General features: G+C 36.8%; 3 protein-coding genes across 4 annotated transcripts; all 3 read right to left on the reverse strand.

Moving 5' to 3' along the window:
- Window positions 1–489: 489 nt before the first annotated feature.
- Window positions 490–20,098, reverse strand: LOC104097848 (vacuolar protein sorting-associated protein 54, chloroplastic). 2 transcript variants are annotated; one of them, XM_009604463.4, is made up of 20 exons: window positions 19,073–20,097; window positions 16,514–16,576; window positions 16,068–16,147; window positions 15,150–15,267; window positions 13,670–13,744; window positions 12,767–12,923; window positions 12,441–12,529; window positions 9,948–10,204; window positions 9,199–9,370; window positions 9,016–9,099; window positions 8,671–8,934; window positions 8,516–8,601; window positions 7,979–8,132; window positions 7,327–7,408; window positions 5,739–5,818; window positions 4,534–4,695; window positions 3,447–3,514; window positions 2,592–2,672; window positions 1,316–1,555; window positions 490–819 (listed from the first exon to the last, which is right to left on the reverse strand). In XM_009604463.4, the coding sequence occupies exons 1-19, from the start codon at window positions 19,862–19,864 to the stop codon at window positions 1,423–1,425; spliced, it is 2,997 nt and encodes a 998-aa protein (XP_009602758.1). In that variant the 5' UTR covers window positions 19,865–20,097; the 3' UTR covers window positions 490–819; window positions 1,316–1,422. The 2 variants fall into 2 exon arrangements, with proteins under 2 accessions (XP_009602758.1, XP_009602757.1); XM_009604462.4 differs by having other exon boundaries at window positions 8,516–8,934; window positions 19,073–20,098.
- Window positions 20,099–25,848: 5,750 nt separating this feature from the next.
- LOC104097853 (uncharacterized) lies at window positions 25,849–26,292 on the reverse strand. The gene has a single exon (XM_009604468.1). The coding sequence runs from the start codon at window positions 26,290–26,292 to the stop codon at window positions 25,849–25,851; it is 444 nt and encodes a 147-aa protein (XP_009602763.1).
- An 81-nt stretch (window positions 26,293–26,373) lies between these two features.
- On the reverse strand, window positions 26,374–26,742 carry LOC138904849 (uncharacterized). The gene has a single exon (XM_070193350.1). It carries the CDS (start codon window positions 26,740–26,742, stop codon window positions 26,374–26,376), a length of 369 nt encoding a protein of 122 aa, XP_070049451.1.
- Between the last annotated feature and the right edge of the window lie 193 nt (window positions 26,743–26,935).

Below are 26,935 nucleotides of genomic sequence, written 5' to 3' on the forward strand. Positions count from 1 at the left end.
GAGGGTAAGCTACGAAGACTTTTTTTTAAGCTATAAGAGAAAAAAGTGGATGCGAGCTGGAGGATATATTACTAAATTTTAAGAACAAAATATAAAGAGTGGCCTCAAAATAGGCCATATGCTGCAAAAAAAAAAAAAAAAAATTCTCCAGTACAGAAGCCAAAAATTGACTTTACAAGGAACCAGCATTTCCTCAGTTGAGTGGGCGAGAACTCTATGGTCCTCACACGAGAGCCTAAAAAATATAACACAGGAGATAGATCTGTAAAACACAATAAATCTTTATAGAATCATTTTCTTCTATACAAATTCTAACTGGTAATAGGATATCATCTCCTCTACACTTAAGAGGAGACTGATGCAATCTAAAATGTAATCCAGTAAGACTCGTTACTAAAAGGATTCAATTAGCAAACTCAAAATAAATGAGCAACAAGGGGAAAACAAAGGAGCCCAGAATCAATCTATTCTCATCAGGAAAGGAGAACGAGAACAAGAACATTCTCTATGATATTTGATATTGATACAGGAGAAGGTACTGGAGTTTAAGGCATTGGTACATACAGTTGCTTTCATTAGTATACACTACCATATCTACTACAGAAAAATGCTTACCCTTTTGGGAAAGATAATGCTTTTTTCCTCTAAAACCATAAAACAAAAGAAAGGAAGAAGGATTTCTAATTTCCAGGGCGAAAGAATACAATCATAATGAAATTCAAGCATCTAGTCGATCACAAAAATTTTGTATGACAATTATAAGTTATTGTTTTGGACTCCTCTCCTCAAAACTTCATTCCCCCCTGGTAGACTGCACATCTGCAAAATATCAAGAATATGAGATTAACCAACAAGATAAACTTCCAAATGATATTTATCTTAAGAAAAGGAACATAGATCTTAGACATTCTAACTTTAGGGATTATAAATGCCAGTACTTGAGAAAATTGAACACGTACAAGATTATATTACTTAGCAACTTTCATACCGAAATTCAGGTCTCATATGAAGGTAAAACAAGAAAACTCGGATGACATGTGAAGATAAAAACAAGAACAATGAAATATATTTTTGGGAGAAGCCTCCAACCAATGAACTTCTGTAATTTATGGCATCCATGATTGCTAAAGATTCATAAACATATTTTCCACAACAAAGTTTGCTAGACTTATCTACCCTCATGGTACAGTTTGTAATAGAGACAAAAATACCTCCATTGTATCACACAATGGTAGTAGTTTCCAAACTTGCATTATCACTAGTTTATGCAGCTTCAGTTTGATGCATATAAAAATTTTGGTAAATCCAGACTTGCCTCAAGTCAATTATACAATGCTGATGCATAGTCTTCATGCATTGTCAGATGGCCTCCGTCAAATCAAACCTATTTGATCTTTACAAAATATGGGCTACTTTACAAGGCTATTGGCCAACTTCCTCGCCAAAATTTTTTGCCACAAATTCATCAAGTTGCCCCCAATTAGGAGGACTGGATTTGCTATCTGAAGGCAATGATCTGATACATCCAAGAATATGCTGAACATCGCGATACATTCTGTTGCAAGAGAAAACAAGTTAATACTCATAAACAACAACAACAACAACAACATACCCAGTATTATCCCACACCGTGGGGTTTGGGGAGGGTAGTGTGTACGCAGACCTTACCCCTACCTTGTGAGGATAGAGACTTTAATACTCGTAAACAAATAACAAATAAAGAAATGAATGTAAAACACAAGAAGAAAAAAGAACCCGCAAAAAAGAAACTTATCAGCCTTCACCTCTAGGATATATTTGTGCAATTAAAACTCATCACTTTGTAAAGCGACAGTGTAATACAAGTCAAGAGGTTATCATCTCATGTGTTAAGCAATGCAGTTCCATGAAATGAAAGCACTTTAGATAGGGAGGCGCAAAGTAATCTAACCAGAAGCGATTGATTGTTTGAATAAGATTTAGAAAACAAAAGAAAAAGGAGGATAAAAATAGGCATTTTGCTATGCGACTACTGACTACTAGGATCCTCTACACGTATTCAAAATCCTCATTGTTGTTGTCTTCTTTTTCATGCTTCTTGAGTTTGTAATGCCTCTTCTTCTACTACTTCTGTTCAAAATTCTCTATATTGCCTTATATTAATTGCACTAATCTATTCTCCAATATAACCTTTAAGTAATATATAAAACGGCGAGGAACATAGTTTCAATAGATTTTATGCACCTAGCTACTTGGCTACAGTCAGATACTTTAAAACACCACTTTGTAAGCGCACATGCATGCACACATATACACAGACTCTCCAGACCATTATCTGGATGACATCATGTTAAGTTGATGCTCTGGTGCTCTTACTCGCCCCTTGTATGATGTATCTTAGGTTAAAGAACTTTCATGGTACTACAGTACATTATGTAGGCATTCTAGGAACTAGTTATTTTGATAAGACAACTAAGAACTAAGGCAAGTTGAAAACAATGAATAAATTAGCTCTTCGGAAAAGAAAATAACAACTCATCGAATGATACTGCCGTACATTATGTAAATGAGCAAAATATGTTCACATATTATACACTAAAACGAAGCCATACCTTTTTTTAGCTTGTGGAATGCTAATATCCAAGTGCAAAAATGCTTCTGAAATTTGAGAATGGAAGATAGCAACCACTTGCCTGCAAGTATCACATTCATTTTAGCGGACCAAAAAAAGCAAGAACTAATATACCACATGTTAATTAAAGCAAGGGTTATAACAGAAAAATTATTTCATCCCAACACCCAATATACAAGTACAGTATTCCCAATGATACAAAAACAATGACAACCTTATGAAATAAAATGATGATCATTATGACATAAAATGATGATCACATCAATGAAATTATTTATCTTATAAAACAAATGATAATAACAACAAATATAATAAAAATAATAATAATAACAAACAATATAATAATAATAATCATAGCAACAAATATAATAATAGCAACAACAATGTAAGACATCAAAAAGAGTTACTGCCTATGTCCCATTTTAGGTGATACTCTTTCCTTTTTAGTTTTGTCTCAAAAAGAATGACACTTTTCTACCCTTGGAAACAATTGAACTCTAAACTTCCCATTTTATCCTTAATGAGATCATTTATACAAACACAAATATCTATGGCTTGTTTTAGACCATAAGTTTCAAAAATCTTTATCATTCCTAAACATCGTGCCCAGTCAAACATCAACACGTAAAATGGGACGGAGGAAATATATCAGATACAAAGATAAAACTAAAGCCTAAAGGTATGGGGTGTTAAGCAAATAAATATATTACAGTTGAAAATTGAAGAAAGCAAAGAACATTGATGCTGCAACAAGAATTGATTCAAGTTCCCCAAAAAGACAAAGCTCTTTCATGCTCTGCCGCGGACATATTCAGGAGAAAGTTTAAATGTTCACCTGAAAATAGCTTGAACATCTAACTCATGCAGGGTTCGAGATAAGACACGTTGAAGAAGGCCAACTTCCTTCAAACAGATTAAGAATGCAAATCAGTTTGATACAAGTTCCAGATAAAATTTGGAAAAAGCTCTGCCATAGGAAACAACAAAAGAAAGTAACTTGCATCCAACAACTAAACAGAGAACCGAAGTAAAACATAACCTCCAGGCCAAAATGGGAACATCAAGAGAAACAATTGAAAATGGGAGCAAACTTGCATTTTTTTTTTAATAAGGTAAATAATTTTATGAACAATTGGGGACTAACCCCGTGTACAAGCCGTATACCAAGACAAAGAGAACCTACACCAAAATATAGATCTCAACAAAAGAGATCCAATCCTCTATACTTGCATATGTTAAACCATTGCATCATGTATCAGAGAAATATCATCTCTGGAATTAGTTGACAAACTCAGCAACAAGGGTTCGAACTTGTCGTCGTTAATATTTCAGGTCAATTATAACTGACGCTTGGCAAGCCCGCATGTTTTACAATTAAGAAGGGCTGAAGTAAAGCATGACAAATTGCACACCGCGCCTCTACGTTTTTTTATAAGGTTGATTATTTTATTAAGAATTGGAAAATTCTCCTGTATACAAGCAGGATCTCATATGGTTAATATATATGGAAGGAAAGAAATAGGATAGCGCTTAAAGAGAGAACCGATACATAAGTTAGAAGAATTTGATAGGCCATTTTGGTCCAAGGAAGAAATTCTTTGGTGCAATTTTGTGTTGTTAGATAGACTGGAAGATCTGATTCTTAAGCTATCTTGTATCTTTCTCAATGACGCTCGTATGACTATGTAGCTTAATTATTGATCCAGTTAAATATTTTTCGAGAGCATTTTCAGCATTTTAGATTTCCCGAAAATAAAGTCGCAAATTGACATTGGACGACCATTAAATGCCAATTAAAGGTGGTTCAGGTGTGACAAACCCACCCTCATCCCATCCCTTTTCTCATTTTAGGACACAAACACAAGGAAGAAAAGGAACAAAAATGGGGAGCAAGACTCAGGCTCACTACTTATAGCTTGTACCTTATTAATGGAACGGGCAAATTGACTTGGCTGTGTGTCACTATCTTCTGGCCTCTTCCAACTCTCAACAATCTGTGGCAACCCACGGAGGTGGACCAGCAACCTTTCCCTCATTATCTGTACCAGCTTCGAGTGTATCTCATCTCGATGCACTTTATAGTCCTATATTTCATGAAAAGATCTAGAGTTAAAACAACATTTCCTTAGCAAAACCTTGGATTATGAAAGTCCAATAATCTCAGCACCAAACGTTTTTGACTGGGCAATACTATGTAATATTGATTGGCTTTATATAAAGAACTAGCAAACAACAGTCTTCTATGATTATACTGTAAGAATGAGAAAGGGCAAAATGCAATTGCCATGTGAGGGAAATAAAATTCATGAAATACAAGAAACTGTAAATATGAAAAATGGCATGTATTATTACTGGAAAAATGCATGATTGGGGATAAAAGGAAGCCTATGGTTATTAGAAGCAAAACATTACATTATTAATTACATTCTATTATTTTGCTAAGGATTAGTTACATCCTATTATATAAGCAGGCTACTCCAAGGCTGAATGCTTTTGAGGTCAAAGCTGCAACTAATGTTTCTAAGCACTTTTCGTTTTTGGCCATATATTGCAATATAAGGAAATAGCATTTGGCAAAACATACTCCAAGCCTGAATTTTAACAATAGAAGGGCCACATAATCCTTCATTTCATTCTAAACTTTTGCATTTACAGATTCATAAGTCACGAGGGCTTGTAAGATGCATTCATGTGATAAATACCCAAGGAAGAAACTAATCACAGCCATCTCTCTCCACTTGGTATTCAAGTGCCACTGAAGATAGTGCAAGAGATCCTGAACTTCTTATCCAGTTTTCGGCTTCCAGCTAATCTTATAACAGTTGTAACTCGATATGGTCAATTAGGAGACATCAATATAGTGATCTCTCATAAGATTCCCCAATATGAATGTTTTTGTTCCTTTCATCACAACACGTCTTGTGAGTACTGGCGTAAAGAAAATGCATAGCATAAAAAACAGATACGTACACAGGCAGGGAGGAAAAACCCTATTTTGAAAAAGAGAATGCTTCACGGAAGAAAATAAAGAATCACATGAAATAGACCAAGAAAAGAAAATTATTCATTTTGTTAGAAGCGGATTTAAGCAAAATGCACCAACAATAGCATTTAAGATTTCCAATACCTGTGCTACACGATCAACCTCCAGAATCAGAAGTCCCTTGCGTGTCTCAGGCACTTTTAAGAACAGAATCCTCTTGATTTCTTTTAACAAATACAAAACTTGTCAGGAAAAAGTGGAATTTTAAAATCACAAGGTATTTACATTAAGATACTTCTGGCCCATTTTCATTGATGAGTATGATGAGATTTGTTATGTGAAGGCTCCTTATGCCCACGCTATATCAACAAATTTAGTTTATTAGTTAATGAAAATGGTTTATATGAAGATGTTACACTTAGAATCAAAGTAGGATGTTTGAAATGGAGAAGTGCTATCAAGGTGTTGTGTGATAGAATGATTCATATCAAAGTGAAAGGCAAGTTCTATAGAGCAGTTATAAGACCTGCAATGTCCTTCCTATATTACAACAAGAACTATGCCTCAATCCTAAGCAAGTTGCGGTTGGCTATATGAAACCTTACTAACCAAGCCGCTCCATTTAAACTCATATTAATTCATATTATAATAAAATTAAAATATTAAGTAATAGAAGTTCTCTATATTTTCTACTGGAATATAAATCTTAGATAGGGCTAAAGACTCCTAGAAAACATAAGACCTAAAGTAAATGCACTAATGTGACTAAAACATAGTCCCAACTAATATGTATTGCCTATTATAGTTCTTTTTCTTACATTGTGCCTTATTTTTCGCTAGGTTTGCATGGATTCCAAGAGACGGTAGGTTTTTCGATACAGCTTCCTTCCATGTTATTTTGGGTCTACTTCGTCTTCTTTTAACACCTTCATTCGCCATAATTTCGCTTTCGCACCTATAGACGGTGCATCTTGATGTCAACGTAGGACATGACCAAACCATTTTGCTACTTGTACCTTCTGCTCAATGTGGCCTTTTCGAATCTTGACCGCCCATGAATCTTAGCATGTGCATCTCAGCGACACTCATCTTGGTATGTTGAACTTTCGCGGTCCATCATTCATTCCCATATAACATTGCAGTTCTTATAACTGCTCTATAGAACTTGCCTTTCACTTTGATATGTATCATTCTATCACGCAACACCTTGATAACACTTCTCCATTTCAAACATCCTACTTTGATTCTAAGTGTAACATCTTCATATCATCCTATTCCCTAGAATATAGAACCTATCTATAAACTTTACACTTAGGCACCACAATTCCATCTAATCCCACCTTTTGAGATGGAATTCCATCTAATCCCACCTTAACATCATTCTTCTTATGTTGACTAAGCTTGCAGTGTATATATGCAGTTTTCTTCTACTTATTTTAAACCCCTTATTCGTTAGAGTGCTCCTCATAGTTCAAGCTTTTGGTTGACACTCTTGCTGGTTTCGTCAATTAGCACAATATCATCACATGATTTTCCCTTTGAGTTCTAAAACTTGGACAATAGGTTGAAAACTACACAAATAGTAACCTTAACATGGAGTTACATGAAGGAAGAATGTCCAAGCATGAATACAATAAAGGATGAAATGCAATAGTAGACTAGGAATTGGATAAACGGCCAAGCCAAAGAATTAAGACACTCCATAACAGATAGCTTTATCATCCTTACATACCGGGAATTATGGTGTATGTGAAACTGATGACTTGACTTGCCAAGGCCAAGTGTTTAGAAGTAATAGACTTCAAACCTGACACCTGTACAACTTATCTCAATTAAAAATAATGATATTGCATACACCATTGACGAGGGAAATAATGTTAGTGGAGAGAGTAAAGTGGGGTAAAATAGTCAGTAAAAAATGCACCAAAACATCAATTTCAGATCAATAGTAAACTATAAAATATAATTACAGTTGCCTTCCAATCTTTGACAATGATTTCAGAAGAATAAATCTTTTAATGGCCAAACATCTACCACATACATTTTCTGGCAAGTTTATCACCTCAAAGAACCCAATTATTCCAACAATTGCAGTCCACAAATATGGAAATGAAAAACCCAATCGTCTTCTAGCATTTCTTTCACCTCCTTTCTCACCGCATAGTCCAGGGTATTTGGATGATGACTAGTAAAAGGAGGATCAGAACATATCTAGCCCAGTACTTAGGGATAAGGAAGGTTAAACTTCTACACTGTGTGGGGTAAAGGCGGGATTCAAATCAAGAACATATTTGGTACTAATCTTTTGTCAAAAAATAAAAAATACTGTGTACACAAAAAAATTATAAGCCAGAGAAAATATAATTAAGATAACCAACACAGACCTGCATCGCTCCAGCACCCAGGACAAGCTGACAAGTCCTTGTATTGAACAACTTCAGGATTTCGACAACACGGTGAACTACTTCCGAAGATAGGCCCGGCAAACTATTATTCATATCAATATATTCCGATAACATCTTTACCAAAATCAAGCCGCTGAAACGCAACAGGAGAATTGTCATCTTTGAAGGGTGTATTTTAATGTAAGAAAAGGGAAAAATAGGAAGGACAATCCAGCACTCTTGGCAAAGTCGCATGAAAGAGCACCAAACAGGATTAAGAAGTCATGCTATGTGATAAGTTTTCTTTTCTGATTAGGGAAAAGAAAATGCAACATGTCGAGACAACCAAGGAAAATTTACATAAGAACTAGCTTTAAACCAGTAGTTCTAGGTACTCCAGCAACCGAAACACCAACGACGGAGAAGAGAAGGGATTGAGAGAAAACAACAGTTAAGAAATGAATAAAAAAAGTCTGAGAGTGCCACCTCTACCAAAAAAGAACAGATGACTTTAACAAGTTAAAAGGAATTACTGACCAGTTCACCATATGATACCCAATGCCTCTGAAGAAAATCAGCTTAGGAGAAGATCTTCCACGCTCTCTTGAGTTAGTTTCATTAATCTGAGAAGAATTAGCTTCAAAATCAGCATTAGCACTTTCAGTTTGCAAGCTGAATCGTGAAGAACTAACCTGTGCAGTGCTATCTGATGGAATAGAATCAGTGTGCTGTGTATTTTGTGATATCTTTTGAAGTCCAGATTCTGTCATAGGGGAACCATCGCTGCCCAGGGCCATCTCGGGGCTGCTTGGTGCAATATCAGCTGAAACCTCATCAGCAAGTTCACGGGTCTCAGATTCTGAGCAGAACAGTGATGTGACAATTGCCTGAAACTCCTCAGGGACATCAATCTCAGCCCAATTTTCCTGGTCAAGAATGGCCCGCATCTTTGCCATCTGAATCAACCAGCAATACATTTAGTCTGTGAAGGCAAGACGCAATGACACAGATAATGCTCAACTGGTGAACAAGCTAACCCTGGATTCGTGTTGGAAATCAATAAAGGCCTTGGCCTGTGATTGCAGTGTTCCACGAATACTATAACCTAATCTTCCACCAATCTATATATATTGGCAAAACAGGGCATCAGTACAACTGAAATACAGATACACAACCAGTACGGTATGTATTTTACCCCCAAAAAAAACGGAGCCTTTCACCTTCTCAGTGGCAGTTATAAATTCTTGAGTGATGTTATATATATTTAGAAACTCCTGCAACCTCAATCTAGGGTGGATAGGAGCACGCACTCCGAGGACCTTTGCCCATCTGCCATGAGAAGCATCACAAGCTGCAAAAACAGCTTCTGCATTCTCTCTCAATACATCAGCTCTGTCAAAGAAAAAATAGTGGGATGAACATCTGGAAATTTTGTGAATAAAACTTGAGCAGACCCTATAAATAGAAGCCAACAATTGAAACATAGGACAGAGCATTTCGCCTTTTACAGAGTAGAATGTGAAACTTTTTTCCACTTTTAGTAAAAGCTCTAAAATGCAATTATAGAAACCAGCAATCAAGATTCAAATAATCTTGCTATGCAGCCGCTTTAAACCAACCACTTAAAGAGCCCAACCAGATAAAGATCTTTTCTAGTCAAGTTAGAAAAAGTAAAACACCTAAAACTCAGCACTGCCTCTACTCCTCTAACCCCATGCAAAAAATTGCACCCAGTACAGACAGTCTCTCGTCAATCACCTAATATGTTTTTCAGAATAGTCCTGATGTTTTACCAACATGGGCTTGTAAAAAAGTAATGAAAACCACCTTGCTGCAGAACTTGTAGTACAAACACTGTCTATACCACATCAACTCTGAAGGGAATATTTTACACAATGACACTAGATTTCTGGTAAATAAAGAGAAACCCAAAAGACAAAATTGAAAAAGCAATAGGAATGTGAATAACCTGAAATTTCTAGATAAAGTCGATGTCGTTGTACCATCATTTCCCTTCCCATGAACAGAAGAAGCCTTGGCAGAGTTCCTCTTCACAGAAAGTTGCAGCAAGGAATTCACCTGATCATCTGTTTCATGAGCTGTTTCTGAAGCCGCTGCTCCAAGTGCAATTGCAGCAGCAACTGAGTCAGCAGCATAATGGCCATCAAGATGGCACAAAATCCACTCAATGGCTTTTTTAACTTCGGATGCCTGTGCTAAGTGTGCCTGCATTCACTAAAAGACAAAATCAAGTTATATCATACCAAAATTAGATGGAACAAAGACAGAAATCACTAAGACAATTTTACACAAAGCACTTTTCCAGACCGCTGCAGTAAGGATGGGTAACAAAATATTCAAAACAACCAGGATTCCTGACCAATACTATCTCCTTTTGGTTATGTATGCAACATTTCCCATGGAATATATGTTCTATCATCAGTTCTGGTGCTTAGCAAAACTCTGCGTTTGCAGCTCTGACACTGGTGGAGAGTTGTGGACAGTCATGATAGTGATAGATGAAAACAGTAAGTACTCACACCCCACAGCAAGTAGGTACCACTGAAGTAGTAATGATTGGTGTCTTTACAACAACAACGATGACCCTGGGGTTTGGGGAGGGTAGTGTGTACACGGACCTTACCCCTACCCCGAGTGGTAGAGAGACTGTTTCCGAAAGACCTTCCGCTCAGGAAGACAAAAAGAGGCAATATATCAGTACCATCAATAAAAACCATAGAAAAAATAACAACATCACAAGAACCAGGAAATAGCTGAAGAACAAAACAATAACCAGTAGATAAAGCCCGGCACTAAGAGGAACGAAAGAGTAGTGAGAACTCAACACTAACCACTAGCAGTCTAAGACTAAATCCTAACAGACTAGCCTCACTCTGGTGCGCCGTAGAAATATGCCCAACTACCTCCTAACCTACAACCTTAATGCTCGACCTCCACAACTTCTTGTCTAGGGCCATGTCCTCGATAATCTGAAGCCACGCCATGTCCTGCCTGATCACCTCTCCCCAATACTTCTTAGGCCGCCCTCTACCTCTCCTCGTACCCACCAAAGCCAGCCGCTCACACCTCCTCACCGGGGCATTTGGGCTTCTCCTCTGAACGTGCCCGAACCATCTGAACCTAGCTTCCCGCAACTTGTCATCCATGGGGCCCACGCCCGCCTTCACACGAATATCTGCATTTCTAATCTCATACATCTTAGTGTGCCCGCACATCCACCTAAACATCCTCGTCTCTGCTACTTTCATCTTCTGGATATGTGAGTTCTTACTGGCCAACACTCAACCCCATACAACATGGCCGGTCTAACCACCGCTCTATAAAACTTACCTGAGTATCGGTGGCACTTTCTTGTCACACAGGACTCCAGACGCTAACCTCCACTTCATCCGCCCCACCCCTATACGGTGTGTGACATCCTCGTCGATCTCCCTATTCCCCTGTATAATCGACCCAAGGTACATGAAACTGCCCCTCTTGGGTATGACCTGAGAATCAAGCCTCACGTCCAATCCCGCTTCCGTCGGCTCGACGCTGAACTTGCACTCTAGGTATTCCGTCTTAGTCGTGCTCAACTTGAAACCCTTAGACTCAAGAGCCTGTCTCCAAACCTCCAGCCTCTAGTTGACGCCGCCTCGCGTCTCATCAATCAGAACTATGTCATCAACAAATAACATACACCATGGCACATCCCCTTAAATATGGTGTGTCAGTGCATCCATCACCAGGGCAACCATGGCACCTCCCCTTGAATATGGTGTGTCAGTGCATCCATCACCAGGGCAAATAGGAATGAGTTGTGCGCAGACCCTTGGTGAAACCCCATAACAACCGAAAAATGCTCTGAGTCGCCTCCCACTGTCCTGACCCGAGTCTTAGTTCCATCATACATGTCCTTAATCGCCCTAATGTAAGCAACCGACACACCTTTTGCCTCCAGGCATCTCCATAGCACTTCCCTAGGAACCTTGTCATACGCTTTCTCCAGATCAATAAACACCATGTGCACTGTTCCACCAACCTCCTAATAAGGTGGATAGCTCCCGTGGTAGAACGCCTCGGCATGAACCCGAACTGGTTGTCTGAAATAGACACCGTCCTCCTTACCCTCACAGTTCTACCACCCTCTCCCAAACTTTGTTCAACATTTCACGACAAACTAAACACTTTTTTTTTATCGGTGACAAACTAAACACCTTTTAATAGAAAAATGTTAGTGCCCCACCAAATATCCTTCGTTAGTGATTAGTATGGAAGAGATGTCCGGCACCAAGTGTGTGCTGGATATATACATCACAAAGAGGGGCAAAAAACGGTCCTTTACCATTTCTATAATGAACAGAGGAAATCTAACATAGCATCTAGTTCATGTGCATCCACCAAATGAATCTTCAACAGAGAACCAACAAAATAATATTGAATTTGTTGAGGTACACATTACCTGCACTATCAGGAAAACAGCCTTCAAAAGATGAACAAAACTTTCAGGCGACAGGCTTCTCAATCTACTGGCAAGGGATGAGCCTCCACCTGCATCAGCATATACGTGATATCAGAAACCATAGCATGAAATCAGCCAGCTCACCCTTTTGCATGAACGATGAAATTGCATCACCAATTCTTTCCCATCTTTTACAGACCTCTATTTTCTAATTACAAGAAAAGGGAAGAAGAAGAAGAAAAGAACCAATCTATTGCACACCAAATTCATTTGCATCTGAAGCATTTTCTTATGAAAATGAGATGAACTTAATGATGTAAACCCACCATCAGCATCAACTGCTCGCTCTCCTGCAACAAAATTTGAATCCATAGGTTGGGCACCAAGCACCCGTAGCATTTCTTCAACTGCCATCTTAATGGCAGTTTTCATATCAGCCGTAAGAGTGTCACGATATATTCTCAATACCGCAGGGAGTTTTGCCTGGATATCAAAAGTGAACCATGAACAAATGTTTCAGTACAAACATCAAGTAACTTCCAAACACTTAGAAAAATGCTCAAAGAAACAATATCCATAGACTTTATAGCTACAAAACAACCCAGATTAGAGTTTGTTTCATTTGCATAATTTTGCAGCTGGATGGAGCAGATGTTTAGTCAGTCTTCCACCTGCATTATTCTCTTCTAAACTAAAGTATTTAAATAATCAAATAAGCCTATCTTCGCCAACACCTGTTTCCACATAATAGATCTCCTCTTGGCCCCACATACTCTATTTAGCATTGTAGCACTGCTATAAGTGATTAAACCATGGCCAGCTCATTACATCAAATCTTATACACACAAAACTGAAGAATTTGGTATAAAATCAGTGCCAAGCCAAATTCTCTTGACAAGATATTGCTCTATTTGGATAATGACATGTGTAGGCTCGATAATTCAGCTCTTGAAATCATTCATTTTTTTATTTACACTTTAGAGTATAATCCCATCCTAAGCTACACATATTTAGCTCGAATAGTTTTGTTCACCTAACTATAAGACAGCGTGATTCTGCATCTTTTCGTAGGTGCGTTGTCTTGTTTACTTGACAGGGAGCATGATCATGATCATGATATGGCAGTGAGCAATCATTATTTACTACCCATAGAAAATCATTATGCCACCAACATTTTACAAGACAGGTGTGTAACAATTGTTACTCAGTAACAAAACAGAGATACTCACGGTTCTCAGTAACCCAATAACAAAAGGAAGTAGCCGGTCTCGCAAATTGGAGGTTTCTTCTTCATCCAATTTAACCTGCAATACATCAATGTCCATGTTCAGACGATTGGTCATCGAGTTGCACGATGACTAGCCATAAAGATATTGCTACACTAAGCATGCACATGACAAGATGCACTTCATAGGCACAGTGAACTAAAGGGTGATATGAAAGGGAGAGGAAAGAAATTCCCCCAACAATTAGAACACGAGCAACAGGAAATACATAGATTACATTTAGAATCAAGCATGGAACTTATTACCATATCAGCAGAAAAGTATATACTGCAAGGTCAACCAGAAGAAGATACAACTTGAAAGATTCAGGCACGTAGATCACCCGTTATCTTCCTAGACCTTCAAAACCCATGAACCTAATAGGACAGATACCACTAACAGGAGAACGTCCACACCAGACAAGTGCCACAAGTCACATCTATGCAAAACAGATAGCAGAGATTATGTGTTACTTTAATGTTTTTCACAAAACAATATGGTGGTAGAACTCAGAGCATTACTTAAGTGTATTAAACCACGAGCCTTTGATGATAAGCAGGTTATCAGGCATTGAAGCTGCTTTCTTATTTTTAGCTTTAGAGATGTCATCCTTAGTTACTGATGACCTGTCCACCTCCCTCCACGTGAATGGAAATGGCCTACTTCAAGCAGTACAAGTCTCTTATCCCCTCCTGCCCTAATTGATAGCTCATTTTTCTTCTTTTGTTTCAGGAAGGGAATTGAAGTCGAAAATAAGCATTACTTTGAAGGATCCAGCAGATGGAAGATAACTAAACTCGTCAAAAAGAAAGGAAATTTGCAGCAAAAGGGAATTACTGAAGTTGGTGTTGGCAAAGACATCTAGGGAACACTTTTAATTTTTATAACAGTGGTGATTGTGGCAGCTTGCGCGCACCTCGACAAATAAGGAATTATCTCAGGATTTGATGGCTGTATTCCTATACATTCTTTTGCAAATCATAATTTTGTAGGCATCGTAAGGTTAAAATAGGGTTTTCGTCTGTTACAGTGGACAGGGGCTTTATAAAAGACACTTTGAAAATATGTGAAACTACACAGATACCTTCACATTTCTTTCTTTCTTTTTCTGTTTCTGATAATCAGATACATTCCTTCACATTTCAAGGGCTTGCAAAGGTACTTGCTACTTGGTAAATTCCAGTAAACCTTTTCAAGAAAACCTCCTACTGCTGTAGGAAGAGAATAACAAAGTACCAGTACCCAAAAAAAACTTCTAAATTTTAAACTCAATATTGTGTTCCAATCATCATTTTTCAACAGGAGATATACAGTTCTAAAACTGTTTTTCATCTAAACTGTCTAGGGCCACTATCTTCTACCAAAAGTGCAGAAAGTTTCTCAATTTGACATATATTATCTAAGACCAAGTACATCAATATACAAGTATAGAAAAAATGCTTACTTCATGGCCTTCTCCATTCATGGAAATTGTCGCCCGCACTTTAAATTCTGATGTAATTGAAGCATCCACGTCGCCAGTTTCGTGTATAGATGTACGCATAAATTCTGCTGAAAGAATGCTACAAGAATGGATCCGGTAAGTAACAATACCAATATATACTAAAGTTTACTTTGAAAAAACAGTGGTAATATAGATCCTTGGTTCCAAGGATTTATTAAGCAAATACAAAATACTTGTTTAAGTAGAATGGTAATATTTTGCTGCCAAAACGTGGAAATAGAACTTGCAATCAATAGAGTGGAATAAACTAGCAACAAGCTAGTGCACTGGATGGCTATGCCCAAATATATGGTATCTTAGCTGATCAGATAAATCTTACATGTTACCAGTTGTGTGAATTATATACACACAAACTAAAGAATGAAAACATAAACATAAGTTCAAGTACTTATTTTTCTATACCAGAAAGATTTATTGATGGAAAACGGTTTGTACCCCTGTACAAAACTCAAGCAGTACAAAATAAGTATCATACGAGAAAATTATCCACGAAACCCAAACAATCATCCATGCTAACTGGAAGGTTTGGTTACTCCCTTGCGCAACACGCAAACAGGAAATTTTGGTTGCTCCTTTGTGCAAAGAAAACAAAAAAACAACTAGTTTGGTCACTCCATAATACAACTGGGATAATAGTTTGTTCTAGTTGTTATCCTTGATCCAACTAAGTCAGAAACGGAGGCAAAACCGCTAAAGATATTAGCAAACATAAGCCATCACGATTTGCTAAAGCAAATGGAAACTATGCTAAAGCTTTAATTCATTTAGCATTATCAAAACTCAAACACCTTAAAAGCAATATCATTCTTGCAATAATGTGAGTGATCCTAGACAAAAATCCTATCTGCGTAGTCTAACCTGTTAATGGAATCAATCGAAGCGGCTAACTGGTCTCGAACATGACGGAAACAATGTAGACCAGCTAACTCATCTCCATCCTGTTAAGCATAGATTAGCATTGACACTGCAGTTAGTACAATGGTCATAACAGCTTCATCTAATAGACTTTTACAACAGACAATCCACATAGTTGTACAAAATATTTTTCATTGAAGCCAAGAATAAAAATTGAAGCATATTAAACAAATATCTATTTATCCAAAAGAAAAAAATATTACCCAACTAAATCACAAAGAAGTTCGATATATTCCAACTTCAAGTTACAGAAGAAGGATGGTGACAGGTTTAGCCTCAATGAGCACAGAGGTTGATCAAGGTAAAAACTAGTCAGGTGGTGTTAAAAGGCTAGAAGGAACTAAAAATTAAAAAATGAGCGGAGAAATTATAAGACTTTTATAACATACCAATAAATTTTGTAAATCATCTATAACATCTAAAGCTCCAGCACAATCTGCAGATGCAACAAGCTGTATAAAATATGTGAATGTGTCAGATCAATACAATTCAATAACCAGTGACTTGTCAATATGAAGGATAAATTTTGAAAAATCAATAATTGCAGTAAGAAAATTAAGTTCCTCGTGATTATCTAGGCAGATCACATCTTGGTAAACCCAGCTACCCGACATAAACAAGTACCTACTACCAATCATTAACGACACTCTAGTGTTTTGTGATGCGGAAAGGGCTCTGTTGGAGTATCTAAGACCACTTTTGACATTGTTCTAACTAGTAGGGGTGGGCATAATACCGGCCGAACCGTGAATTTCGGTTTTTCGGTTTCGGTTATTCGGTCGGTGCACGGTTTTTAAATTATTAAATTTCGGTTTTTCGGTGCGGTTTACGGTTTTGGTGTTTCGGTGTTCGGTTAAACCGAAAAACCGAAATTTTGGGTATTAGTTGAGAAAAATAGGTTTGACCATACGGACTCTTTTGAGAGTCCAAAATTTATTACCCATCTGAAGGCTGAAGCCCAATAGTCCAATACCCATTTGAAGCCCACCCAATTTATCCAAACCTAAGACTTAGTCTTACTAATACGTTCCCAAACTTAAATCAAAAATTAGATTTAGGGTTCCTCTAGTCCTCTCACCTCTGTGCGACTGCTGCCTTCTTCCTCAGCTCGACTGTGACGCCTTCTTCCTCAGCTCGTCGCTCATCCTTCTTTCTCAGGTTAGTGCGACTTTTTCTGAGTTCTGAGTTCCTTTTCATTTTTCTTCCTTTGTTCCTCAGCTCATTCGATTTTGGTGGAAATTTCTTGTGTTGATTATTCCGCTAAGTTAAAGTCAGCATGTAACTTTCTTCTATTGATCCCTTTCTATGCTACGTTATTTTGTTAAATAGGAACATGGACTTGACGGGTTTCATTAATCTCTGAGCAATTTTCTGTTTCTTTTCTGGAGTGTTAATGGAATGAGTCCAGCTGTGTTAAACTGTTTTGGACTATTTTGCAGTTGCCACTGCTGAACTGTGCGGTATTTTGCTACTTCAGTAGCTGTTGTGTTCTGTTTGGACTTGAAAGGTTAGCTTGTTTGTGAAATCCAGCGATTCGTATATTGCTAGCTTGTTTGGACTTGAAAGGTTAAATGTTATATTGTGAAATCCAGCTAGTGGGCTGCCATAAGTTAATTGTTATTTTGTTCATGTTGCCAGTGGACTTGAAAGGTTAATAGTTATTTTGTTCATGTTTGGATGCTACAATGTTATGCCCACTGCCCAGTTTTTATATTATGCAAAAACCACTGGAAGTTTATGACCACTGCCCAGTTTGGAAGTTTATGACCACCGGAAGTAAATCCAAGATATAAAAATCTTGAACCGTTAATAACCGAAAAACTAAACCGGAAATAACCGAACCGAACTTTGAAAAAACCGCACCGAACCGTAAATACTTTGGTTTGATTTGGTTATTAATATTACAAAACCGAAAACCGATAAACCGAACCGTACTTTCATAATAACCGACCGAACCGACCAACGCCCACCCCTAATTCCAAGTGGAGTCGGGTTTAAAGATCAATCTCAGAACATTTGGGATCATTCCAGTTGGTGAGGTGGAAAATATTTGAGGTCTTAGCACATGTGTTAAAGACCTTTTTATTGTTCTTCCATCTATAAGTCGCCTTTGCTCCACCCTTCCAATTATTATTGACTGATCAAGCATTTCAATATAATCGTCCAAGGAATGAGCACCCATTTGGTGCTTATCACTGTATTATCATTCTACCCGGCTTCTCAAAAGAATTGTATTGATTAAGCTAAGAAATAGGGTACTAAGTAGGCAATATTCCTCTTGATCGTAAAATGAAAGAACAGGGTTTTGTATAGTCTTATATACTATTGTGGAAAAGACATCAAAATGAACTAAATGTGTCTGCCTAAATACTCTAGGGGCATTTCATCCAGAAAAAAAATACTCAAATAGGACCAGGGTTCAAAAGTTACAAGATTTTACATAAAAATCCAATCTTTCCGATCTTAGCTCTCTTCCATATATTACTCGATCTACTTTCTCGTCCTAAGGACATTTAATTCCAAAAATAGCTGACTAGACTGAAGTTATCACCATCATAAGAATTCAAATTGCCACAAGACTCCTTAACTTTTCTACCGGGTGGTTATTGAAAAATAAGACCTAATAACTTGCTTGCTGTGATTACACCGTCATCTCAGCTTTTCAAGATCCCGTAGTATCTTCTATAACAAAGCAAAACAACGATTCCATTCAATACCTATTTCTATCAGCCTCGTATATCCAGCTAATTTTGTCACAAAGCATGAGTTGCAACAACTTCGCTCTAAACTTCTGCTGTATTTGGGTCTATTCGCATTCCTTACTTAATTCATAGTAATTCCAACAAATGTTCCCCAAGTTCTTATACCATTTAGTTCACAGAATTTAGACAGAAACCAACATAAGATATACATAATAGTGGGAAAAAATATTAAGGATCAGTACATACCAACTTGAGAGTTGATAGAGCTTGATCAACATATAGTATAAGCTTCAACTTGTCCTGTAGGGAAATCAATTCACTCCTCCGTACATTCAACTCCTGCACCTTTCTAGCAGACCCCACCAAATTGTCATCCAAGAGGCTTATAGTCTCCTTCAATTCCCTTATCCTATCACACCCTTCAACAATCTTCGAATTCAAATCCTCTAACTGCCCTTGAGCCTCGAAAAACGAACTGGAACGCAACGAAATCTCCCTCACCAAGTGCAATTCCACTACATCCAAATACTGTGACAGCTTCTCCTGCATAGCCGAATTTTCAGCAATGGTCCTAAACGGGCAGGCAGCTTTGAACGTTGCACCATCCTCTAACTCAAAATCCTCTTTAAAGTATAGCGCGGGGACTTCCTTTAAGCAAGCAACGAGAGCATTTTGGTCATTTTGATCATCCAGAGACTCGAATCTCGTGTGCTGTTGAATGTCGTGGAAACGGACGTACGGGTCGGAAATTGGTGAGAGGTAGGATTGAAAGTCGGACTGCCGGATATTGGATCCGGGTTTGGATAGGGTGGATAGAGGGAGGAAGTCGGGTGTAGGAAGAGAAGGTGACGTGGACCACCACCAAAACCCGTCGGATTTTCCGGCATGTGGGTTGTTAAGAATTGAAGCTAAGCTTTGGGTATTATGGGCGCTGCTGCTGGTATCGGAATTTGATTTGGTTAAGAATGGAATATTACTGGTGATGTTAGTAGGACTGGGTTCGAACCTTCCCGGAGAACGGGAAGGCTGTGAATCCATTATTATTTCTCTCTAAAGAAGATCTCAGGACCATATGCGTGTGTGTGTAATTGTAGTGTGAAAGTGTGTGGTGATACTCAAAAGAAAGGCAGAAAGAGATAAACAGGCGAAGAGAATTAGGAGTTGTGTTGAGGCCAAAGGTGAGAGAGATGGAGGTGGATCTTGCGCTCTCTGCAAGATAGTGAAGGAAAGTGCCAACAGCAACCGGGGGCCAATGGGAAAGTGAAAACTACGAAATAAGACGCAAACAAACCGGATTCACATTTTGAAATAAAAAAAATTATAAGTCGCATTCAGGATTGCCAGCATTCAAAAATTGTGATCGAATTCTGATATTGCCATTTAATAAATCGAATTCTAACATACGATTTATAAGTCGCATTCTACTTTGCGATTTATAAGTTGCATTCAGCGATTTATAAATAATTGTGATTTATAACCCGCATTCAGCTATTGCGACATAAGTCCAATTCAGTATTCCATTCAATAATTACAATTTATAAGTGGTACCTAGATTGCTATGTATAAATAGCCTTCATCTTGCTCTTTGTAAGGTGCATCCCTCTATTTTGATTTATAAGTCCCATTCATAATTATGATTTATAATTCGCATTTGCGAGTTCAATTTATAACTCGTATTCGGTAATTCCGATTTATAGCTCGCCTTCAATAACTATAATTTATAAGTTGCATTCACTAACTGCGATGTTTAAGCCCTATGCACTAAATTCGATTTTATGTCTGCATTACTAAATGTGATTTACAAGTCACATTTAGCAAATCTTAGTTTTCAAGTCACATTCTATAAATGGAGTTTACAAGTCCAATTAAGTATATATATTTTAAGTCGCACTTAATAAATACGATTTACAAATGTGATTTACAAGTCGCATTCACATACGAGTCCCAAAGACTAAATGCGATTTACAAGTTGCTATCGGTAAATGAATTTTTATGTCCCGTTTATTACAAGTCAATATGTACTAACTGCGATTTACAAGCAAATATATGTTGCCTTAACTCTCTCAAGGCTCTTCACATTTATATTTAGTAATCAAAAGGTGACAAATATTTTGGTGCCATAAGTTGTTTGGTATAGAAATAAATTACACAAGGATTAGTAATGTATTCCTTTTTTTAAATCGGGTGTTTGGTTCATTATATTGAAAATTGAACATCAATATATAACTTTAACTTCGTTTTTGGTTTGAAACAATATAAAATTTTGTTTACAATTATAATCTTGGGGTTTTGTTAGGCTTTTCTATTTCATTTAGTTTAGTGAAGAGTTAGTGTGGTCTAATGTTCTTTATCATTCTAAGTCAAATGAAGGACCAGAACAACAATCAATATAAACATTCTCAATTACTCCAAAACTAAGCTTGGGCAACAATCAAAGAAACGAAGGATTTCTTCCATTTTCAAAAGACAAACTGTTGCTTAGCCAATTCATAAATCTGAAACATCCTGAAAAAATTCAATGCTACCATGGCAAGACTAAATAGAATCACTGTCACTACAGCTAAGATAATTACGTATTCACAAAATTCATTTACTGTTATAAAATATAACTCAAAGTAACAATATGGAATAAGAAAAAAACAAGCTAAGAGATATACGGAGAAAGATAGAAGAGATTCTTATTTCTTTTTTAAATGTGTGTATTTTCCTATCTATTACAAGGCTTTTATATAGGCATGAAAAGTGAAGAAAATATGTCATTGAATATGTCATTAAACATAGAAAATATGTCATTGAATATGTCATTAAGTATTTGAGATGAAGATCATGGAGGAAGAGTAAACATTTACCATAATTTGATATTTCTTATAACACTCCCCCTTGGATGTCCATAGATAATGTGTCTCGTTAAAACCTTATTAGAAAAAAAAAATTCAGTGAAGGAAAAAGAGTACACATATTTAGGAATACGCTCTTGGTTGCCTCATTAAAAACCTTGCAAGAAAAACCCAGTAGGACAAAAACTTGTAAGGAAAAAAGAGTACATCGCATATTAACTCCCCTTGATGAGAGTATCAATTCACATCCTTGAACCTTCGCATCCCAATCTTGTACACTAGTTTCTTGAAGGTTGACGTCGGTAGAGATTTGGTGAACAAATCAGCCATATTATCACTTGAACGGATCTGTTACACACTGATATCACCATTCTTTTGAAGATCATGTGTGAAAATAACTTTGGTAGAAATGTGTTTTGTTCTATCTCCTTTTATGAATCCTCCCTTCAATTGAGCTATGCATGCTGCATTGTCTTCATACAAAATTGTGGGTAGTTTGTCACACTTCAAACCACATTTATCTCGAATTAGGTGTATTACATACCTCAACCATACACATTCTCGACTTGCTTCATGAATAGCAATTATCTCAGCATGATTAGATGAAGTAGCCACGATTGATTGCTTAGTCGATCGCCAAGATATTGCAGTGCCTCCACATGTAAACACATAGCCTGTTTGAGATCAAGCCTTATGTGAGTCAGATAAATACCCAGTATCGGCATAACCAACAATATTGGGACTGCAATCATTTCCATAAAATAAGCCCATATCGGTAGTCCCTTTTAGATACCGCAATACGTGTTTGATTCCATTCCAATGTCTCCTTGTAGGAATAGAGTTATATCTTGCTAAGACATTAACTGAAAAAGTTATGTCGGGCCTTGTAGTGTTAGCAAGATACATTAGTGCACCAATTGCACTAAGATATGATACTTCAGGACCAAGAAGCTCTCCATTCTTTTCTTGAGGTCAGAACGGGTCTTTATTCACATAAAGTGATCGAATAACCATCGGAGTACTTAATGGATGTGCTCCATCCATGTAAAACCATTTCAATACCTTTTCTATGTAGGTAGATTGATGAACAAAAATCCCGTTTGTCAAATGTTCAATTTACAAACCGCGTCATAATTTTGTCTTTTCGAGATCTTTCATCTCGAATTCCTTCTTTAAATAATCAATTGTCTTTTGGAGTTCTGTAGGAGTTCCAATAAGGTTTATGTCATCAACATATACGGCAAGTACAACAAACTCCGATGTTGTTTTCTTTATAAAAACACATGGACAAATGGCATCATTTATATAACCTTCCTTTAATAAATATTCACTAAGGCGGTTATACCACATTCTTCCTGATTGCTTTAGACCATATAAAGATCTTTGCAATTTGATTGAAAATATTTCCCTGGACTTTGAATTATGTGTGTCAGGCATTTTAAATCCATCAGGAATTTTCATGTATATCTCATTATCAAGTGAGCCGTAAAGGTAGGCTGTAACCACATCCATTAAATGCATGTCAAGCTTTTCATGGACAGCAAAACTAATAAGATAACAAAACGTTATAGCATCCATAACAGAAGAATACGTCTCTTCATAATCGACACGAGACCTTTGTGAAAATCCTTGTGCAACAAGGCGTGCCTTATATCTTTGTACCTCATTTTTCTTATTCCTTTTACGTACAAAGACCCATTTATAGCCAACAGATTTAACACCATTATGTGTTTGGAATACATACCCAAAAACTTCACGTTTCGCAAGTGAATCCAACTCAGATTGGATTGCTTCTTGCCATTTTGGCCAATCACATCTTTGTCGACATTCTCCAACGGATAATGCTAGATGCAACATTATATGTAAATACATAATCCACAACTATATTCAATCGATTCAAATCTGTCTCAAAATCGATTGGGTTTATTGATAGTTCCTTATTTTCTTGAGTCTCAGGCTCATCGATATCCTCATGAATTTCAGGATTGGTTAAATCATGGGTTTCTTTACGAGACTCTTTCGTAATGTCATCTTGATCATTTATTTTTATTTTTCTAGGATTTCGATCCTTAGAACCCAATGGCCTGCCACGCTTTAGGCGTACTTTTGACTCATTAGCTATGACACTAGAAGATTTTCCAACAGGGACATCAATACGGATTGGAACATTCTCTGCAGGGATATGTGATTTCATTATCCTTTTCAATTCCGTAAATGCATCTGGCATTGATTTGCTATTTTCTGCAAATGGATAATCTTTTACACCTCTTTTTCATAAATAGAGGCACGTGGATCAAGATGAGATAATGATGGATTTTTTCACAAAATTTTTCATTTGATTTCACCAATTTCTCCCCCTAATTTTGGGGAAAATGCCTCATCGAATCGACAATCTGCAAATCGAGCAGTGAACAAATCTCCCGTTAATGTTTCGAGGTAGCAAATAATAGAGGGCGATTCAAACCCAACATATATTCCTAACCTTCTTTGGGGACCCATCTTGGTGCGATATGGCGGTGCTACAGGCACATATACAACGCATCCAAAAATTCTTAGATGAAATATATTAGGTTCATGACCCAAAACTAATTGCAACGCGAAATATTTATGATACTTTGTCGGTCTGAGATGAATTAGCATTGCTGCATGCAAAATGGTATGACCTCAAACAGAAGTGGGTAATTTCTTTTTCATGAGTAACGGTCTTGCTATCAATTGTAGACGTTTAATCAAAGACTCTGCAATGCCATTTTGAGTGTGAACATGAGCTACATGATGTTTCACTTTTATCCCAATTGATAAGCAATAATCATTAAATGCTTGGGATGAAAACTCAGCAGCATTATCAAGTCGAATAGACTTAATTGGATTATCGGAAAACTGTGCCCGTAATCGAATTATTTGTGCCATTAATTTTGCAAACGCCAGGTTGCGAGATGACAATAGGCCCACATGAGACCATCTAGAAGATGTATCTATTAAGACCATAAAATATCTAAACGACCCACTAGGTGGGTGAATAGGTCCACAAATATCCCCTTGTATACGTTCCAAAAACGCAGGGGACTCAATCCCAACCTTTGTTGGTGATAATCTAATAATCAACTTTCCTTGATAACAAGAAGTGCAAGAAAACTCATTATTTAAAATAATTTTTAAATTCTTTAATGGATGCCCATTTGAGTTCTCTATAATTCGTCTCATTATAATTGATCCAGGATATCCCAATCGATCATGGCAAAGTAAAAAAGTATTGGAATTAGAAACATTTTGGTTTACGATAGAATGTGCCTCAATTGCACTAATTCTTGTCCAATACATGCCACAAGATAAAGATGGGAACTTCTCAATAATCCTTTTTTGGCCAGAGACATTCTTGGTAACGATGAGATATTCGAGATTATTCTCATCTATTGTCTCAATATGAAATCCATTTTGACGGATATCTTTAAAACTCAACAAGTTCCTCTTGGACTTGGAGGAGAACATTGCATTCTCTATGATAAGTATTTTTCCCTTAGGCAGAGTTATATTAGCTCTTTCAGAGCCTTCAATTAGATTACTACTACCAGAAATTGTAGTAACATCTGCCTTATACATACTTAAATAAGAGAAATATTTCTTCTCTTTGAATATTGTAAGTGTTGTATATAAATCAATTAAGCAAATATTTTTACAATTGAACTTTGATCCAAGTTTGCTTTGAAAGATATCCATATTTATTTCCCATGATTTGACATACAAAAGAAGTATATGAATAGATATTAGTATTTTTAGAGAAAAAAGAAAAGAAATAAAGTTAAACCAATAATTTAATAGTGACCTTTTAATGCATTTTCTAGCAAATTTTAATTATTATACAAATAATTACACAGCAAAAATAATACAATTATAAGTACATGAAAAAAAAATAAGGGTGAAGTAACAAAAGTTGTTCCAGGGTGCTTGTAAACCTCTTCTTAAAGAGAATTAAAGTAACGTAAAGAAAAATCAAAAGGAATTAAAAGATTAGTGAGATTAGAACACTAATTACTTAGATATTACTCCTTGTTTGTGAAATTTATGAAATTTAGAAAATACATATATTTTTAAAAATTACATAAGAAGTATTATTAAGTGCAATAAAAATTACAAGATATTTATTTATTAGATACTACGAATAGGAAAATATAAAAATCAAAATGCTCAATCATCGTTAACCATAGATCCATCACCGATCGAGTGGTTTATTTTTCCATCAGGGTGCTCAAAAATATCTGTCATATCCAAGTGGGTGATGTCAAATTTATTATCATAGATAAAATTAGCTTCAGGAGCTTTATCCTTTAGAGATGCTTGATAAAGCTCAACCAAATGTTTTGATATGCGATAAATATTTGCCCAATACCCTTTTCCACCGCAACGATAACATTCAGTTTCTGAACCATTTGCCCTTGGCCCTTTCCATTTTTGGTGGTTATTTTTCTTTAGGGGGTGATTAACACCAGGAAAATTTCTTCCTTGGCCACGGCCACGACCACGACCATGAACAGGGCCACGATCTTTTCCACGCTTAGAATAATGGGAATACACCTCATTCACTTCAAGCAATGGCGTAGTCCCAGTGGGTCGATTTTCGTGATTTCTCATGAGCAAGTCATTGTTTCGTTCAGCCACAAGGAGAAGAGAAATCAACTGAGAATACTTTTTGAAACCTTTCTCTCGTTACTGCTATTGCAAGACCATATTGGAGGTATGAAACGTTGTGAACGTCTTTTCAAGCATATCATAATCAGTGATAGTATCTCCACAGAGTTTCAATTTATAAGTAATTTTGAACATCGCAGAATTATATTCAGAAACAGACTTAAAGTCTTGGAGCCTCAGATGAGCCCAATCATATCGTGCTTGTGGAAGAGTGACCAACTTTAAGTTGTCATATCTTTCCTTTAAGCCATTCGACAAAATAAGTGGATCTTTGACTGTGAGATATTCTATCTTTAACCCTTCATCAAGGTCATGGCGCAAGAAAATCAAGGCCTTAGCACAGTCTTGGGTAGATGCTTTATTTTTGTCTTTAATGACGTCTCCAAGACCCATTGCATCTAAATGGATTTCAGCATCCAACACCCATGTCATATAGTTCTTGCTCGAAATTTCAAGGGCAACGAACTTTCTTTTCATAATATCAGTCATAATTAAAAGAGGAGAAAAGTTATACCTTAGTCTTCTCAAAGAGCTTCTTGAGACGGTAGAGTCTCGTGCTGATAACGTGTTATAAAATATAACTCAA

Source organism: Nicotiana tomentosiformis, chromosome 2, assembly GCF_000390325.3.
Source record: "Nicotiana tomentosiformis chromosome 2, ASM39032v3, whole genome shotgun sequence".
Classification (NCBI taxonomy): domain Eukaryota; kingdom Viridiplantae; phylum Streptophyta; class Magnoliopsida; order Solanales; family Solanaceae; genus Nicotiana; species Nicotiana tomentosiformis.